At 33.9% G+C, this 19,091-nt stretch overlaps 1 protein-coding gene across 1 annotated transcript in view; it reads right to left on the bottom strand.

The window, feature by feature from the left end:
• Positions 1 to 200: 200 nt before the first annotated feature.
• The window catches only part of Trbl (tribbles pseudokinase 2), a 53,149-nt gene continuing 34,258 nt past the window's right edge, over positions 201 to 19,091 (bottom strand). Inside the window, exon 4 of the mRNA XM_076322209.1 lies at positions 201 to 17,431. Within this exon, the coding sequence (XP_076178324.1) occupies positions 16,981 to 17,431 (451 nt within the window). The 3' untranslated portion in view covers positions 201 to 16,980. The remainder of the gene's footprint in view (positions 17,432 to 19,091) is intronic.

Here is a 19,091-nt window from a genome sequence, read left to right as displayed (position 1 = left end):
TGGTTGATTTTTTAGAATTATCTAAAACTCTTATACTTAATTGGTGCATTAACAGTTAATTATTAATTTTAAGAGTTAACTTATACTTAACTCTTATACTTAATACTAACTTAATTAGTACTAAAAATTTGTCAAAAGCTTTAATGATTGATTTTTCTTAATGACAAAACAGGAACTTAAAACACAATGAAACATAGACAGTTATGCAACGATTTATCATGAACGCCACTTTATTTGTCTATGTACAGAACATTTTATTAACGTTTCTATTTAACAATTTAGTAGGACTTAGTGGACTGAACTTATATACATTTTAGCGTCAGTAAACGCTCTCACCATTGTACCCTGACTCAAATGATACAAGGAATTGTGCACTGAATTGACCGCATTCAGTGCACAGAAGATCGCATTAGAAAATATAAAAGAAAAAGTCTCTTACACTCATGTTCAACACACACACATTCAGTAATCTTGCACTTAACAACTTTACTTTTGCAGAGTTACAAAATAATTTGTATAGATATCAAATACAAGAACACTTGGAACTTTCTTCAAACCAAACCATCAGCGAAGATCAGGGGTTTAATCGTTCAATGTTGGTTCACCACCAATATTGACTTTTGATGATCCCGTAGCATTAGGAGATCATTTAAAACAAAAATCGTACAAATTAAGATACAATTAATTGTAATATTTGCTCGTTGAAAACTGTTACAATTTACATATAAAAAGTTAGGAAAAGTCTAGTTAAAATTGGTATACGGTGTAATAGACAATAATAAATAGGTGTCTCTTAAAATTGGTACACAGTGTAACAGCCAATAATAAATAGGTGTCTCATGCCTTACATCGTACGAATACAATTTTGCAACAGTTAAAGAAGCGTAATGCAACTATTATTTTTTACAAAGTAATCTGTAAAAACATTTTCTTCTTCTTTTTACTTATTATTTAGCGAATTAATTTTATATTATTGACATTTACTTCCTTTTCCATAATAAGATCATATTCAATATTTCAACGAGTTCAATACATGAAAGTTCGAATACAAAAATGTACGAGCTTTCTATAACTGAAACCGTAATTTAAAAAAAAAGAACGATATTTGAGAAACACATTAAGTCAACAATAACACCATTGTGATATTGAATTTTCTTCAAATACATAAGAATACGCTTAACGAATAAAATCAAATGATCTCTTCTCAGATGTTATTAAATTGTATTTCTTAAGAGTAAATTATTAGCTCGTAAGTCTTTGCTAACAAAAAATGCAAGCAACGATCATTTCCCGTTAGACCTTCTCCAATGTTTTCCAACAAAATCTACTCTTATTCTAGGCCGCTTTCCTTCGTCGCGACGACGAAATGAAAACAAGATTTGGGACTGGACGATCCCTCGATACGACAGCTAACATTTAACCCTTTATTTGGTATTCTTTCGGTACATAAACATGGCTTTCACGCGTTGCCTGTGCACGAAAGCAAAGATGAGAGTTTCTATCTGATACATGTTATTACATAACATCACGTGTGAAGGAACAACATCGCGTCATTTTAAACATCAATATGCACAGGATATCTTGTAATTTGTGGTACAAATGGAAAGATTTCTCGTAAAAAAAAAAAATCGAACATGCGGAATAAAATTTTTTGTACCGGGTTTTGATTGTGAATAAATCGGCTTTAAAGATTCATTGTTTACAGGTGGCATCTAATCGAAATGTGCACCTTTCAACTAAACGAATCTCTGTATAAACCACCACCTAACTTTCATTCTTTCTATGTATATTTACGAACGCGTGGTAAGGCCACGAAATAGTTCTTATAATACGTTTCTCTAGAATAGTTTATGTTTTTATGTATCAATACAAGAACCGCTGGAAATATTTTCCCTGTTATAACATACGCTCAAAAGTATTCTTGATCGTGCGTTTGGTAAAATAAAAATTTATGTTTATTTACCAAAAGTATGTGGCCGCGTTTTAGAATTTACATATATTTCTATTACAAATATTTGCTTTTGTGAAAATGGTAAAATTACATATATCATTAACTGTTTAAAATGATTAATTGAACCTCCATTCTTTTATTAAACGCACATATAACAAGCGATCGAATACTTTTGTGCGGCAGTGTATTTCTGCTTGGCGTCGAGCTGCTTAATGCGTTCTGACTCTGATCCTTTACAGAGTTTATAATTTTTTTTCTTTCAATCACAGTGAACACCATAATATGCACTATCCGCAGCACAAACAACACTCTTTACATAATCTGACAAGTACACAAATTAAGTGGAATAGGATTCGGTGGTCTATACAGCGTTGCTCTTCAGGTTATCGCAGCTTTGGGAAGATAGGCAACTAAAAGATTGTTAAAATTATGAAATTTTTATACGCAAGAAGTGTATGTTTTCTATAACACAAATTATTTTTTTTTCATGCCGAAAGTCATTTTAAGGGAATATAATCAATCCCCAAAGTTTTGGCGTCTTTTAGTTTTTTTGAGTATAACTTTGTACCGGTAGAAGATAGAGCAAAACTTTAAATGTACTAATTGTTCAGTCTTTGGTGTTTTATTAGACTATTGCAAACAAATTTTCCTCGTTATGAAATTTTTCAAATAAACATATTTTTTACTATTTTGCACGTAAATGTTTAACAGTAAGAATGGCAAAGTCTGTGCTCGATGGCGTTAAAATTTATTTTGGAGGGTAGGGGGGGACGATACTGCGTTGAAAAGGCAATAATGTTCTCTATGTTGAAACGTTTCTGCGGGATGAACGACGCCGCTGATATCTTGGAAGCAAAATTTGTTAAGGAAACCAACATCTGTTGTAAGTGATTGAATTTTCTAATAGGTGAAGAAGTATCGCTGTCATCGGTAAAGTTGTGCCTATGGTGGCAAATTATGTTAGCCAATTCTTATGTTTCTTATATCACGTGTCTGGTTAGAGAAACCTAGCAATTTAAATCAAGGTGAGTGGACGATGGACGTACCAATTTTCTCTTTGGTCTTATTTAGAATTTGCTACAAGGAGCGAGCCGTTGTTAATGATATCACCATGAGATTCAAGAGTGGACTATGGAGATCTAACAATTAGACTTCAATTGGCAATGCAATGCGCTTCTATGGATCATTTTTTTGGAGTAGGGGAGAGCGGGGTTATTATTGGGTTGTTCGGAATGTCATTTCGTTTTCCAAAATGGAGAATATATAATTTAATAAAATGTTTATACACTCTAAAAAAATCGTGTTTCATTTTCACCAAAAGAAAACGAAATGACTTTCCGAACAACCCAATAGTAACACTTTGACTTTGGAACACGATTACGCAAAAGCTATTGCATTTATGACAACAATTTTCGAACAAACATGTTACTTAATTATCTGACATACTTGAGCCACAGCAATTTCGCTGTATGTCAAGTAATATCCAAACTATTAATAAAAAATGACAAACGAAGAAAATGTTACAACTGTCCCGGACACTGGGTCGGGGAAACTTATGATATTTTTTCTCCATTATTAGACTTTGCAATTATGGCAAATATTTATATAAATCATTTTGGTCAGTGCATTCTTCATATGACCAATCATTACAGTTACAATATTGCTCCGATTTCTCATTGGGTTTACTTTTATTATAGGATTCATTGCATACCAGACAATAGTACTTTTTATCTTCTTTCTCTTTTCTTTTTGATTTTTGTATATTTTTGTTCGTTTTTTTTTTGCATTCTTTTTTAATCTTTTCCACTTTAGAGGAATCAGTGTATATAGTAGACATTCGCTTTTTTCTACCTCTGGTTGAAACCTGTGGTGATAAAGTTTTACGAAATGGTCGCACAAATTCAAGGTTCAATTCTGTCCGTGGATTTGTCTCTTCATTTTTTGTCAATAAAGTTTTGTTTTCTCTACTCTTCGCTAAAAATTTTGTTCCAAGCCCTGTAACCCATCGTTACAGACATATTAATATCTTCTTCTTTAACTTTTACTTTTTTTGAGTGAAAGTTGTAACGTTACAATCAATTCCGATTGCCAGTGTTACAATCGCCTCCGACTCTATTTGTGAAGTTCAATTAAATATTATCCTTAACAACATGTTTATGAATGTTAAATAACGATCAGCATTTCTTTTAGAAAGATCAAATTTAACTTCTAAAGCAAGAAACAAGAAGATATTTGCTAAAAGAGCGTTTATGTTGCAATTTTAAAATAGCAAAAAAAGTGCTTTAACTTTTGAGTACCACAAAGCTATTTTCTTCATTCTACAGATGTCTATTTCGCATCTACATAACTACGATAGATGAGCGTGTTCCACATTATATACCTGAAAACTTGTATCAATATTCATTATATATTTTAAGATGTTTACGGTGTTACAACCGACCCTGCTCTCCACTAAGGCCCGATGACTTTAGGGTCGGGGATTATTTTATCGATAAAGTACTAACAGGCCAAACAATATTAATATAAGCGCCTACAATTCAGTAGCCTACAGGGTTACCATTCTTTTAGAGAATTTTGCCCTTTCCAGTAGCAAGGCTCCTTGTGACAATGGCAAATTATTATTATAAGATGGGATCGTCATTTATTACAAGATGGGGCACGAGGCTATGGTAGAATCTTCATGTTACGCGTATGTTACGTGTTGCTTTATCAAAGTTATGGAGGTATTCTGGTCCAGAACTTAAAAAAAAATGAATTTCTTTTACTCCATTCTTGTTTTAAGAATATCTCTTCGAAGATATGCTTGCTACCGAATTTGTTCAAATTCGCAACATTTGTAACAGCTAGTTGTTAACTGTTTGAAAAGTGTGCGATGGTTTTTTATCGGTGTGGCGAGTAAACGAATGAACGACCGTAGAGAGAATAAGTTGGCAACGGAGTGATTTTATGGATCGAGAGTTAACATCAGCGCGTGAAGGGGGTGGTCTATGGTGCGGGTGTTGGTCCGGGGAGAGAATTTAACGTCAGTAAGAGAGTGCGTGAAAAATGCGAGAAGATAGATTTAATTTAAGTTCAATACAACGGAAGTATAGGATATTATTAGAAATAAAAGAATCCGTTCATGATTACTACAGTTATCGTATCCCGTTCGCAAAAAGCATTGCTTGTAATTGAAGCGTGTGGTTGAACTATAACGGTAGGTACAGGATGATTCTTTCGCGAGTGGACTCAAGGACAATGTCGTCACCTAAACACACCAACGATAATCCTATGCGAGTCTCATTCTTAATTCATATACGTTACAAATAGAACTGTTGCTCTATTGCAGTAGCTATCGTCGTTGACCAACCGATGACGCAACAGGGGCATCGGTCACTTCATTGTTACGTACAAACACAGGATTATCGTTGGGGTGTTTAAACGTCGTCACTGTCGTTTGAGTTTACTGGAACCACTTGTTCAAAGAATCCTGGTTTAGGAAGAGTGTCATCCCGGGTATACGAGGACTGTCGACAAGTCAGTGTAAAGTCTAAGAGATGACGCCAGCAGTAAGATATCGAAGTTATTTTTAGTTGTTGGCAACTCTTGGAGGATTGCACACCAAGTTTCAGTCAAATAGATCTATTACTCTCTATCTGGCGTTTATTCGAATCGCGATCAAGTAAGCAACAGATGAGAAAGAATATCGCGTAGTGATTAAACGTTACTTTTTGAAAAGCAACATGGCCCAGGAGAACCAAAACTTAGTTTCACGAATATTATGGTGCAAAAATTTAACGTTACGGTTTATAAATGGTTTGGTAACTCTCAAAGTAGTTAAATGGACTGAAGAATGTTCTGGATGTTTGGTAAAATACTTTTGAAATTATTGAAAAAATCCATGATACGGTGTTGGACGATAGAAAAGCGAAGGTGCGCGCAATTGCTAAGACTGTGAACATCTCGAATGACCGCGTACACAATATTTTGCATGAACAGTTGCCAGTGAAAAAATTATTTGCAAGACGAGTGCCGCGTTCGCTCACATTGGATCAAAAGTGTATACGTGTAAATTGTTGCAAGAAATTTTTGCGCCGATTTATAACAGTGGACGAAACATGGATTCTGAGACCAAGGGAACAGTCAAAACAATGGGTTGCAAGCGGGGAATCTGCAACAAAGAAAGCGAAAATAATTTTTTCAATAGATTATGGCTACCATCTCTTGGGATTTCCTTGGCATAATCTTTATCGACTTCTTGAAGATGGGTAAAACAATTACTGAAGGGTATTATGCGTCTTTGTTGGATCGTTTATGTATAATAAAATAAAGAAAAAAACGACCACACTTGACGAAAAAGGAGATTTTTGTATCGCCACGAGAACACATTAGCGCATTCCTCTGCAATTGTGAGTGTAAAATTGTTCTTTCCCTCTACTCTCCATTTTTACACGAATTTAACAAACAGCCTTCGTATATTTCACCAATTGGGAGTAAGTACGTACCGGCCAACAAACGAAAATTTGTGTAAATTTCCGAGACGATATTTGAATTCATTCGAATGAATGTCAATCGTTCGAGATAACAAAATAAGTTGAAATTTAGAGAACAGCAGATAGCTCGACCAAACAGGAGCTTTTCGAATACGACCAAGGACCATTGTACGGTTCTGGATTGGCAGATGAACCGTAAGAGTAACATATTTTCTTGCAATAGATACGTAAACCTTTAAACGTCTTTTTCTCGAAATCTAAGTTTTTTCATTTTTAAGGTCTACTGTATCAATTGGCTTTAAATTTGGACAGTATTTTTTGTAAATGTGCCGTTATCGTACAAACCACAGTTTTTTAGAAATATGTTTTTTTATATATTATAGATTAAAATAGTCAAAAAACTTGCATTAAATTTCAAAGTGATGCTGCATTTTTAATTATTGAGATTTTTAATATGTTGTAGTTCATATCATAGACACATTCATGCTAAACGAGATGCCATTTTATTTATTTGTTTCGGATTAACGGAACGGTCATGTTGTATACTAACAAGACACTTTTTTTTTTATAAAACACTTTTGACAAGCCAAATATAACCCGCATAATTTTTATTATATTTACTTTAAAAAAGTAATTTGTATGCTTTAAATATCAGGAGGTAAATTTGTGTGTCGAAACCCATATAAAAAGTCTTGTAGTTTCTTTGAGAAAAAATTCTAAAACAGGCCCAAAGAATTGTATTCTTGATCAAAATAATCCCATAAAGATAAGATTTACATTTGGCTTATTACTTAATGCTAGTAGATAAAAAGAATTATTGTATACGAATCTTATTTATTTTGAACAAACTAACAAAATAGTAAAGAGAAACGAATTCTTTTTTATTGTATTTGTTATAAATAAATAATGATCGTTGTACGTATACTGCTATATTTGTGTTTGATATTTTCATTCAATTTGCATTTCTAAACACAAAGTACCTGTTTTTTATTGTATTATAATGACGAATATCCATTTCATACAAAGTATAAACGCAAATACATGTGTGTTTATACTATTATATACATACATGTATTAATGTATGTACCTTTATATACGGATTCCCCTTCATATACGGACTGTCTACCATATGTAAACTATTAAACTATTTTGCACAAATCGTACAATTGCATAAATTAATAACTTTCTATTGTTTCGCAGTTTGTACACTTTACATACGTGTATAGAGAACATTATCTTCTGACTGCATTTGAATGCTTTGCATATAGATAAATATAAATGAGTAATGTGTATGTAAGGTCTTCGCTCGCTTATCAGCATGGTACTCGATCAATTTGATACATTTACCGATACAAGTTCCCTTTTCTTCGTCTTTTAATATTTTAGACTTACTCGACGAAGTTTGTGAAATTGTTCGTTGGAATTAATTAAATCCAATTAATACTGTCAACGTAATAAACATGTTAGCGACTATATTTGTAAGAATAAAATTTTTAAAACATCAATTCTGTATCGATAATCGAACAAGACTTTGTGCTTGATTTTGCCGATGAATCGGAATCATATGATTCGGTGCATAATTTGTAGAGTATAATGCATCAACGGAAGAAGAAGAAGAAGAAGAAGAAGGGGATAACCTTCTGTTCGGCAACAAGCTTACAAAGTATACTGTTGACGAAGCTGTTGCTAGAGTTGATTTAAATTATAAGAAAAAAGCCGTGAAGTTTTAGAAAAGCGGGAAACAGAAAAGTCATCGATCACTATTGCGTGTACAGAAACATTTTCGCACGGTTAAGTCCGAGAATCAACCTTGGCCAACAGCTAGGCTGCAAGTGTAGAGATAAGTGAGACAAATGTAGACAAAGTTATTACAGAATATGTACTTCACAAATTCGAAGGAGTCTATGGTATGAACTTAAGATTGTGGACCATGAAAGCAAAGAATCTGATCAGTTTCTCCGAATGTAAGACTAGTAAATGGAAATTCAAAAGTATGCATGTAATTGTATTTCGCAACAGAAAACAATATCGCAGACTTGTTTGTTTCGCACGTAAAATCATTTATAATGCAAATGAAAGTGGCTTCAACTTTGAAATACATTCTAGACGAACATTGGCGAAATGTAGTCTGTTTGACAATAGTGCGTAAAGCGAAATGTTTTTCTGGAAACTGTTAGAGGGGAGATTTGAACGCTCGGGTAGCGAAACCCTTCCCCTGAGATGCTTTTTATAAAAAGCCTTGATTGTCGTTCGACTTTGATCACAGAAGAACATACCTCATCATGAATGCCGTATGCGCATCACCTTACGAAGCCGTATTTCTGTGTATAATTGTTGAACATTTAGACATGTTATTTATACATTTATATGTATTATTTTCATATATAAATTAATTTAACATAAATGCAAATGTCATTGACCGTAGAACCTACCACTATACTACTGTCGGTGGTCACTCGACTTCTGTATTGGTGTTGAGTTACGCCGTATGGCGACAACCTGTACGATTCACCAATCAGTGTGTACCTTTTTAATGCACTATTACATATTTCAAGTATGTCCTTTGAGTGTAGCTTCTGTAGTCGATGAAGAGGTTCGACATATCCTAACCGCGCGAAGGTAATTGTAACGGACATTGAAATATCTGTACGCGTTCGTAAAGATGGGCCAAAAATCACTTTCTCGTTTAAAAGAATCGTACATTTTGCTTGACCATCCAACATACAACTATTTTTGATGGAATTATCTAAAAGGGTGTGCTTATGTCGGTAAGCTTAATACTTTGAACGAGTTAAAACGCAAAATCACCGAAGAAGTAAACGTGTTATTGGAACGAAGTTTTAAGTACAGTAATGAAAAATTTCGTGAAAAGAGTTGAAATTTGTGAACGGTTGCAAGGCGGTCATTTAATGGATATTATTTTCCGTAACTAAAATAGAACTATTGTGAAAAAGACTGTTTAAGTTAATAAATAATTTCCTAATTAAATCTTGTGTTTTTACTTATTTTTAAGAAATCTACAGTCAAAAGAAATCCGAAAGTGACTTTTGGTCCAACATGTGTAACAACATTAATTTAATATGAACTTAAAAACAGCTACGAAAACTGTACTTTACACAATTTTAAATCGCTCATGGCATAATGTCTTCTTGATGAAAGAGTGACAGCAGGTTTTGGTTTTTGTAGAAAATAACGTATCTCATGTTACACATATATAACCTGGATGTACGAAATGAGGTGCACGAGATCAATAGTGTACGATTTGGTGTATCATCAATAATACTTTGCAAAGTGTTTTGATTCTCGAAGTAGGTAATATGTACATTTCATAACATCCGGTGCAGATTGCATTTCCTCTGAAGGCGTTATTTATATTCCAGCGTAACTATTATAAACCAACGTAAATATTATAAATACGTTGAATGTAACATTTTATATCTCCGAAATAATGTTTATTTCTATGAACCAATTTGAAATGGGATTGTAAATATTGTATATTTACGTGAGAAAGTAGCTGATTTAATAAGAAGTAACGAGAATAACGAATTTTATATAAAATTTGTAGATGGGTATAATGTTGAAACGGAACAAGATGAATTAGCTCAGGTTTATCCAGCAGATGCGGAAATAGGCAATATAAATCTAGATTATAAAATAAATGCTATCTGGAAATAAAATTGATCGTTTACGATATACGTCCATTTGCGAAGTTGGGCTCTAGAAGCAAAAGAACGAATTGACTTCCTCTAATTTAAAGTCGGAAGATGATGGATATGATATTTAAAAAAGGCACATCCAATGGCCGAAGGCATTGCAACACGATCAGTGATATTGAAAATAGATGTCGAAATGTCGAAGAATTCGTTGAATTGGTAAAACTGTACATCGTTACCATCGATGAAGAAGCGATTTACAATGAGATGAAAGCGATTTTAATTTGGAATTACATTGTGGACGGACGTTGTCTATTGTTGGAACAAAAACGATCGAGGCTACTATTCAGTCTTCATCCTTTATGACTCACAGTTATACCATCATGCCCCCATTATATCTGCAAATGGACACCTCCTTTCTCTTGCGTAGAGAAAAATCTATTTAGACTTTTTAATGTTTATATTGCAGTTTATAAATCAGAGAAACTTGTAGCTCAATATTTGGGTGGCTCAAAATCTGGTTTCAAGAAATATTTTTATGAAATACAGAATATTGTTCCGGAAACTTATAACAACTTCTACCAGAAGGCGAACAAGTAGAAATTTTAACTATACCGAAAAAGATGATTTGATACAACTTTTAGATATATAGTATTCACTATCTGAATATTTTTTGTACGAAGCTTTTCTGATGCTGTCATATTGCACGAGTATGATACAAATTTAAACAAATATACTAACATTACAGTAATTGGTGCACAATCAGTTTTTATCTTCTACATTCAAAAATCTATTCAAATGTACTTGGTAAAAAAGTGGCTATTTGTCTAAACGACCAAATAAATTTGATAATAAGGTTGATATTAAAGAAGAAAAATCTATTCAATTTTGTGGTGTGTGTGGTAAGGTCGCTTTTATGCGTTATAAGTGGTGCAAAAAATATTTTTGTTTTCAACACTTTTTCGAAGAATATCATTACTAAAGCACTTACGTGGAGTAGAATAACTATCCCATTAACTATCCCATAAGCACAACTACTCACGCTGATAATAGAACACCATATTTTTCGATTGTAAAAAATTGTATAAATGTAAAGTACAGTATCTACGGTAAAATTTGTTTTGTACCTTGACACGTACAAATACTTCGACGTTTGTTACAACTGGCTTCACATATTTATGTTAAAATAATTGATATATAAAAATCATATTTATAAATGTTCAACATTTATATATAAATGTATAGGTAACTGTGCAGTTACACGATGTAGCTGCAATTTTGCCTGATCTGAAAGTTATACGATCCGATAAAAATTTTGAAAAGAAAAAGTTTCTCGAAAATTCTTTGCTGTAAAACTTTGCATTAAACTTTTTTTTCTATTTCGTATAAAGCTATTTACGATAATATATAAACACATATTTTCTTTAAGGGGATGTTTTCATCTCTAGAAACGTTTTTTTACCAAAATGAAAAATTGATCTATTAATAGGGTTACTTGAACTACTTACTGAAAGTACGAAAACGCGGTAGAAGTTCAAAGATAGTTTGCACGAGAGTTTCAAAGAGATTGGCTAACCCGACTTACAATAACTCGCATTAGAGATAAGTTTGAAGCTGATGGAACAGTTGAAAATGTCCACAAGTAACGTTCTGGAAAATCACGGACATCAACAGATTCCAGAAGAGAAGAAATGATGATGAAAACTTATGGCGAAAGTTCCAGGAAATCTATTCGGCAAGCAACTCGTGAGGGTTTCAAAATTTAGCGTCCGGTATACTTTGAAGCGACTACACTGGAAAAGTTACATTGAAAAATTAGTCCACGCCCTTAACCCCTTTGTTTACAATATCGTGTGAAACTCGTGGTAAGGAAATCGGGCCAAACATAAGAACCACGAGCGAGTGGTCACGTTCATATATATTTTCTTAAAAATATTAGAAAAAGACCCTTATAGAATGTCTTCAAAAAGAAAATTTAGTGTTCACGAGGACAGTGAGAATGGTGACTGACTGTTGATTATGACACGCGTTATCGAAACTTAAATTGTGGACAAGGAGTTAATAAAGGTGATTCAAATTGGAGAGTTCAATTTTGCGAATGATACTTGTCACAGTGCGAAGAAAACGTTCAGTTCCCAAAACAAATCTTCCGAAGCGATGAGACTACCTTCGAGGTATATGGTTCAATTAACCGCCACAATTTCACCTACTGACATGAGTACCTGAAGTACCACACATTACAGAAGAACAGCATATTAATGTTCTAGGAGTCACAGTTTAGTGCCGCTTACGAGCGAAGAGATTAATTAAACTAATGTTTTTTTTTTTTTACGGTACTATGACTGGTACAGTTTACTTGAATTTACTACAAGAATCATCATTATGTGAGGGCTCGTTTTGACGAGACTCTACCGAACAGATGGATTTTTTTAAAACGCTTTGTAATCTTTAGATGTGTTTGAATTCAGAATTTTGAAAAAATTTCGAAAATATATTTCTCTAAGAGATCAATATTAATTCGCACTCGTATAACGAAATAATTAAATTGCAGTCATTAATGCATAATTAGTTTTCTTCGCTTAGGTTTAAAATAAGATATTTTTTAAATGCGCATGGTTTAAAAGTGAATACTTGGAAACACGTACGGGCGAATTTGAAAATCTTGTAAATTTTTGCCATATTAAGAACGAACACCATGTGGCTGCGTGTAATTCGAATTTTTATTTTTATTTTTCGAAAGTATGAGATTTTTCGAAGAATGTACTGTTAACTTTGAAACAGAAATTTCAAGTATTGTAATCAGTATATCACTGTGTCGGAATCAAGTTTCGCAAGCACGTCGACTAAAAAATTAGAGAATATGGAGGAGAGTGTAACAGTCTCACGAAATTTTGGCCACTGCATCTTAAATTTTGCTGCCAATCGAGTATATCGTGTTGGAAACTGCACGAGAGAAATTTCGAGGGAATTATTATTTCCAATAATCACGCATACTGTATTTGGAATTTTTTCTCCGTTTTTATCGCTATTTCTTCACTTGTGAAACAGTGCAAATGTGATATTGGGTTTTTGGAAGCCAATAAACAGGGTTTAGAATTTAATATTGTGATGCGGTGTAAATGCAGTATCCAATATATCGACTTAAGTACACCTGTAGAACGAAAATGTGAAATAAATGAAAGAATTATCCTAGTAATGAGTCTGTTGGGTATAGGACGCGAAGACATCAACCTATTCTTTGGTTTCATGAACTCGTGTCAAGGATTAGTCATAAACACGTATTATGATATTTCCGTTATTTCCAAAGTCGTCGAGAACGAAAAGAAAAAAACAATGGAACATGGAAGAAGAGAGGGTTCTCATCTTTGTTTGGAGTGTTCACGCTAGTCGACAAATATAGTAAAAGATTTGTAGATACCATGGTGAAGTTTTTACCAAATTTTGTATTAAAAAAATTTGTGGAAATCCCTAAAATATGAAAAACAAAGCGAGTAAAACATCTGTATTGAAAAATTTTATGGTTTTTTCTAGAAGACCTTCTTACATTCCATAAGAAACTTACATATAATGTCATATTTGCACATAAATTATTTTATGATGACAAATAGTAGCTTTATAACCTCCTACCCCTATGAGGGGGGGGGGGGGGATAGGAGGTTAAAATAAAATATTGCAAAGATATTTAGTTTATGATAGATTAATTTATATTAGAAATATAAAAAATTACTTTTTAATAAAAAAAAAAAAAAAAATGAAATATAATGAAGATAAATTAAAATTTGTGTACATAATATAAAAGGGTTTAAAAAAATGAAGTGTCAATGAGTTAACAATATTGTTTTCTTTCGTACAGAATGTAGACAATTAGGTTAAATGTCATCTTATTTATATTTTTCTGTTATTTTTTCTACGCTATCAAATTACGCGTTGTTTACGAGCCATACGTGAAGAGTGATATGTTCTTCAGTCGCATTCGAGAACTCAATGAGTTCACAGAACTGTTTTTGTTACTGTAGTGATAAAAAATGATTATTAATTCGATAAACGTATTCAATTTGTTATTACCAACATTTAAAACAATGTATGAAAACATCTATATCAAGGAAGAAAAAACAATTAAAAGAATCTATAGAGAAAATGTTGCTAAATAGCATATATGAATTCAATGCAATCAAATTTTTGGAAGAATTTTCATTGATTTTTCTAAACGAATTTAAAGAGTGTAGAGTTGAAACTGTTGATGAAAATGATATCGATCGAAATTGGTCTGAAGAAACATACAGGAATTTGTTCGAAAAGGTGGAAAAAAAAGACATAAGCTGTAGGATAGTTGAACATAATTTTAAACTTGTTCCTTACCGTGACTGTACCAAAATCTGGGAAACTGACTTCGAGTAATATATATTTCGAAAAAAAGATTAAAAAATCTTTTACCGATAATTCAGATCTACACACGTATGTGTACTTAATATGAATTTTATTTTAATATTGCAGCTCGTTTCAAAATTTGGTTGAAAAAAGTTTTCTTTCCTAAAACTGGAATAATAAAGGTGTCGTTATTAGACTATATCTAGACTCTATCGATAGACTATAAACAAGATGTACATGATGCGAAACTTTAAAGCGTGAAAGAATTATGTTAAGCGTTTTTCCAACGATGTAGTGTTTCGTGACTACGATGTTAATCTTCATTATAGGAATGACAAAATGAAATTACAATCGTTTATATACATCAATTATCTTCACCAAGATAAGGGTAAGAATCTATTTCAATGTTCTTGCTACAAAAGTAGGTACATAGAAAACAAATTAGAAATCGCTAATTTATCATCATAAAATAATTTATACCTAAGGTTTCTTATGGAATTTAACCGTTTTCATACAGATTTCAAGTCTTTTACATATGCATTTAAATGATCAGGGTTAGTTTATTTCTTGATAAAAGTGATTGATGATAAGAACACCATTCGTACCGTGATTTTTCGCACCTCATTTTAAAAACTGGAAGGGTTGATTTTACTTTCTAAATATGCAAACAGGTGTACAATCGTTACAGTGAACTACGATAGAATAATTACGACTCAAGAAGGTACAACAAAGTCGGAGCCATGTGAAGGCAACCGTTTTGTTTAACCAGGAACGTGTTGGGCACTACGAATATGCTCCAGAAGGTCGCACAATAAACAAGAAGTACTTTATTATTTAGAAGTCCTCGAACGATTGCGTGACGCAGTGAAGAGGAAACGTTCATATTTTTGAAGAAGTAGAAACTGGTGTCTTCAGTTGATGCAGCACTTTTTGATAAAACACGGCATTATTCAGCTTCGTCAACCCCCGTACAATTTAGATATAGCCTCGTGCGATTTCTAATTATTTTGTAAGATGAAAAAATGGTTGAAAGGGCAAAGGATTCGAAGTCGAAGAAATAAAGCGAAGTGTAACGAGGTAGCTGTTTTGACTATAAGAACAAACAACTTTCAAAACTGTTTTCAAAAGCGAATGGTCTGTTAGACGATAGTTATCGCTTCGAAGGGAGACCACTTTGAACGTGAAATTACTCTGGAGTAGCTATTTTTCAAGATGTAAGCAGAGGTTGGATACTTTTGGGACACACCTCGTATGTAAAACGTATAAACTACGGAGCAACAGAAAGTTATAATAATGATTATAATATATGTAATAAATAATCTAATATGTGATATTTAAGAGGGGTTAATTGTGATCGTTTGGAGAGCGTTGAGTGTTTAGAGGCTGGAGACTAGAGACATTGTCAGTTCCAGAAAAGTCTCGTTACAAAGCGGCGTTACGCATATATTTTCTGTTTAATATATTTTTCTTGCTTTTTCAGCAACTCGTTATCGCCATTCTTCCTAACTCAATTCCTAAATCCTACTTGTGTATTATTATGTACATGTATGTATACACACACGCATGAAACAGGTATTCGTCATTATAATACAATACAAAACAACTACTTTGTATTGAGAAATGCAAGTAGAATGAAATATCGGAGAAAAATGTAGCAGTATGCGTACAACGTTAATGATTTGTTTGCGGTGGATACGGTAATAAGAACATTCTTTGTCTATTTTTAAATATCATATTAGATCGTTCGAAATAAATCTTTTTCGGAAAGTAACATTCTTTTCTATCTCTTACCGGTAAGTATCTATTTGCAAAATGGTAAAAACTTTGTTTATTTAAAAAAAATTACACGACGAAGAAACTGTTTTTCCTGCAATAGTGTGATAAAGAACAAAAAATTGAACAATTCGTATGTTTAAAGTTTTGCTCTGTCCCGTTTGCTCCGTTACAAAGTTATACTCAAAAAACCAAGAAACGTCGAAACTTGGGGGGTTGATTTCACCCTCTTGAAATGACTTCCAGCACGAAAAAAAAAAGAAGAAAAAAAAAAAGAAATAGCTTCGTGTTATCAGGGACGTGTAATACTTCTTTGACTCTTCCTTCTCTTTTCAATTGTATCACGAACTACGGGGAACTCCGTACTGAAACGAGCTACGAGGAATATCCCTGCTGACCACGGTGTGAAACAAATTCGCGTCTCCGCGTCCATAAGTTACATCTTCATCGCGGTACCGCTATTAGTCCATTGGCTTACGCGACACTGAGAAACATCGACCGCGAAATAACCTCTTCGAAGAATTCTGATCGCTCGCCGGTTCGAAATTCCATTCATGGGCATTCCCCGCAACTCTTCTCAGCGTACATGTATGTGAATGAAATTGTTGGTACCTTCCGGTACTGTCTCGGTTATTGTAAGGAGAAATATATAAGCCATGTGATAAATCGAGCATCGGTTCCCGACGCCTCTTGGCCAAATAGAGGATTAAGACGGAAAGCTGGCTTCGGCGCGCGCGGAATATATGTTCTTCTCCTGGAAGAATCAGTCTTGAGGATTGTTAGGTAGCTCTGGTACGATTTGATCCTGGGACGAGGATCTGCTGGATGCCGTGCAGACCCGCAGGGGCTTCGACAGCCATGGGTGTCTCGGCACGTCCTCGGCATACGGTCTTTCGGATGGCTCTTTTCTCAGCAGCGAGCGTATCAGGCAACGTGCACGCGAACTGAGACCCTCCGGGACCGCAAATTGGCCGCGCGAGATTTTGGCGAACAGGGACGCGTGTTCGGCGTCGTTGAACGGATAACGACCGACCAGCATCGTGTAGAGCAGGACACCGAGGGACCAGATGTCGGCAGCTTTGCCGGAATAGGCTCGTCCTGAGCGTAGCACCTCTGGTGCCACATACGCCGGACAGCCTCTTCTATCGGTCAATTTGTCATCCTCGTTCTCCACTATCACCGCGTCCTCGAGGCTCTCCAGGCGAAGACGCGTCCTGAAAACAGACGTCGTTAGAACGTTAAGATAGTCGAGTTTTAGACTTACGGGAGTATGTCGGTTTTCTGTCCAGGTTAAACAGATCGATTTTTATTTTTATTTTTTTGTTTACATTCTCCGTAAGTCGTTTCAAAATACGAAGGCGAAATTACAAGCCTCATCTTTGAAACACTTGCGCATCGAGTTCCTCGAGCTTTAACCGCACTTTTAGGACACACCACCCTTATTATTCTGCCCTTGTTAGCAAATGGGTAGATATCTTTGTTTTGTATTTTGTGTTTTTATGAATGGAACACGGCTTAACAAAGAATATAGCTCAAAAGTCATAGGGCATTTATCTATTTTAAAAAATTTCGATTACGCGATGTAAATTATTGAAATTATTTTGCTTTATTCTTAAATTTTTCTTTACTCTTATCTTCGATAATAAAGAAGGTATTCGAACCGTTGAAAAAAATCCAAAATCACAAACAGAGCTGTGGAATATTTTCTACGAGATGAACGAACCAGTGTTAAATCGAGAAATTATAAAATAAGAAAGAAAAAATTAATCGCCAGAATGTCAAAATTAATCAAAGCGATACTTAAAGTACACGGAGGATATCTAGACGAAAAAAATATCTAATTAATATTAACAATGTTGACAAGATTTTATGCAGATTATTGCACATATTTGTTATTCTACACAGCTAATAGTGTAAAATATAACATTGTTTTCCATTAAATATTTGAACGATTTCTATTGTTTTTTTTTTTTTACGATTTACGATATTTTAGTATTCAAATGTTCTATGTCTTTTGAGCGAGGGTGTAACTTACACACACATATGTATGTGTATGTTAGACGTTAAATGTACGAACGAAGAGAAATATTGCGAGAAGAACACGTTCACCCAGCGAGAGAAATGAATGGAGAAGATTCAAGACGACGATGTATACATCCATAAAGGTAGAATAAATGTTTTTTTAGACGGAATCATAGTACTGTAGAACTAGATACAGGTTTTGTCAGCTGGTGTAAGTTGTGTCAAGCTAGAGGAGGAAGGAATCCATCAGGATATCGTGTCTAAACCTTATCGAAGTAAAAATATTTTGCAACAAGTCGGACTTTATTTATGAAAATTTATCGTTCGACGATTTTCATCACAGCGATGCCTGAAACGCGTAAAACAATAACAAAGTTTTGGACGTTGGTTCTCGAACGCATTAATTTTGTTTTAAATCATTTCTTGTTGAAATTAATCGTACTTGTTCTATAATTGTCGAATTTTTGACCGTTTCATACGAAGTATGACAGTAAGTATCAACATATGCTGAAGGAAAAGTAATTTTTGAAGGTACATCTTTGTACTCTTCGCACCTACTGTATCTTAATTTGTTTCAGTCCTCGTAGTTCTTATTACACTTGAATTTATCGTACAATTGATTTTCCTTTTTCTTTATTTCGCTTTTTTCATTCATCATTTTCAGCCACTCGATTATTCTCTCACAATTACTTTCTTCTAAAGTTTTTTCTCTCTATTACTTATAGTGTCATCACCTTTCTCAGCTGAATGTTCTAGTGTTCCATCGTTCCTCTCGTGCAGATCACAGTTTTCGTCTATCCTCTTCAACTCGATCTATTCTTTTCTCACACATTTCCACATCCAACTCTGACT

Source organism: Ptiloglossa arizonensis, chromosome 10, assembly GCF_051014685.1.
Source record: "Ptiloglossa arizonensis isolate GNS036 chromosome 10, iyPtiAriz1_principal, whole genome shotgun sequence".
Taxonomy (NCBI): domain Eukaryota; kingdom Metazoa; phylum Arthropoda; class Insecta; order Hymenoptera; family Colletidae; genus Ptiloglossa; species Ptiloglossa arizonensis.
This window is presented reverse-complemented; position numbering and strand designations above follow the sequence as displayed.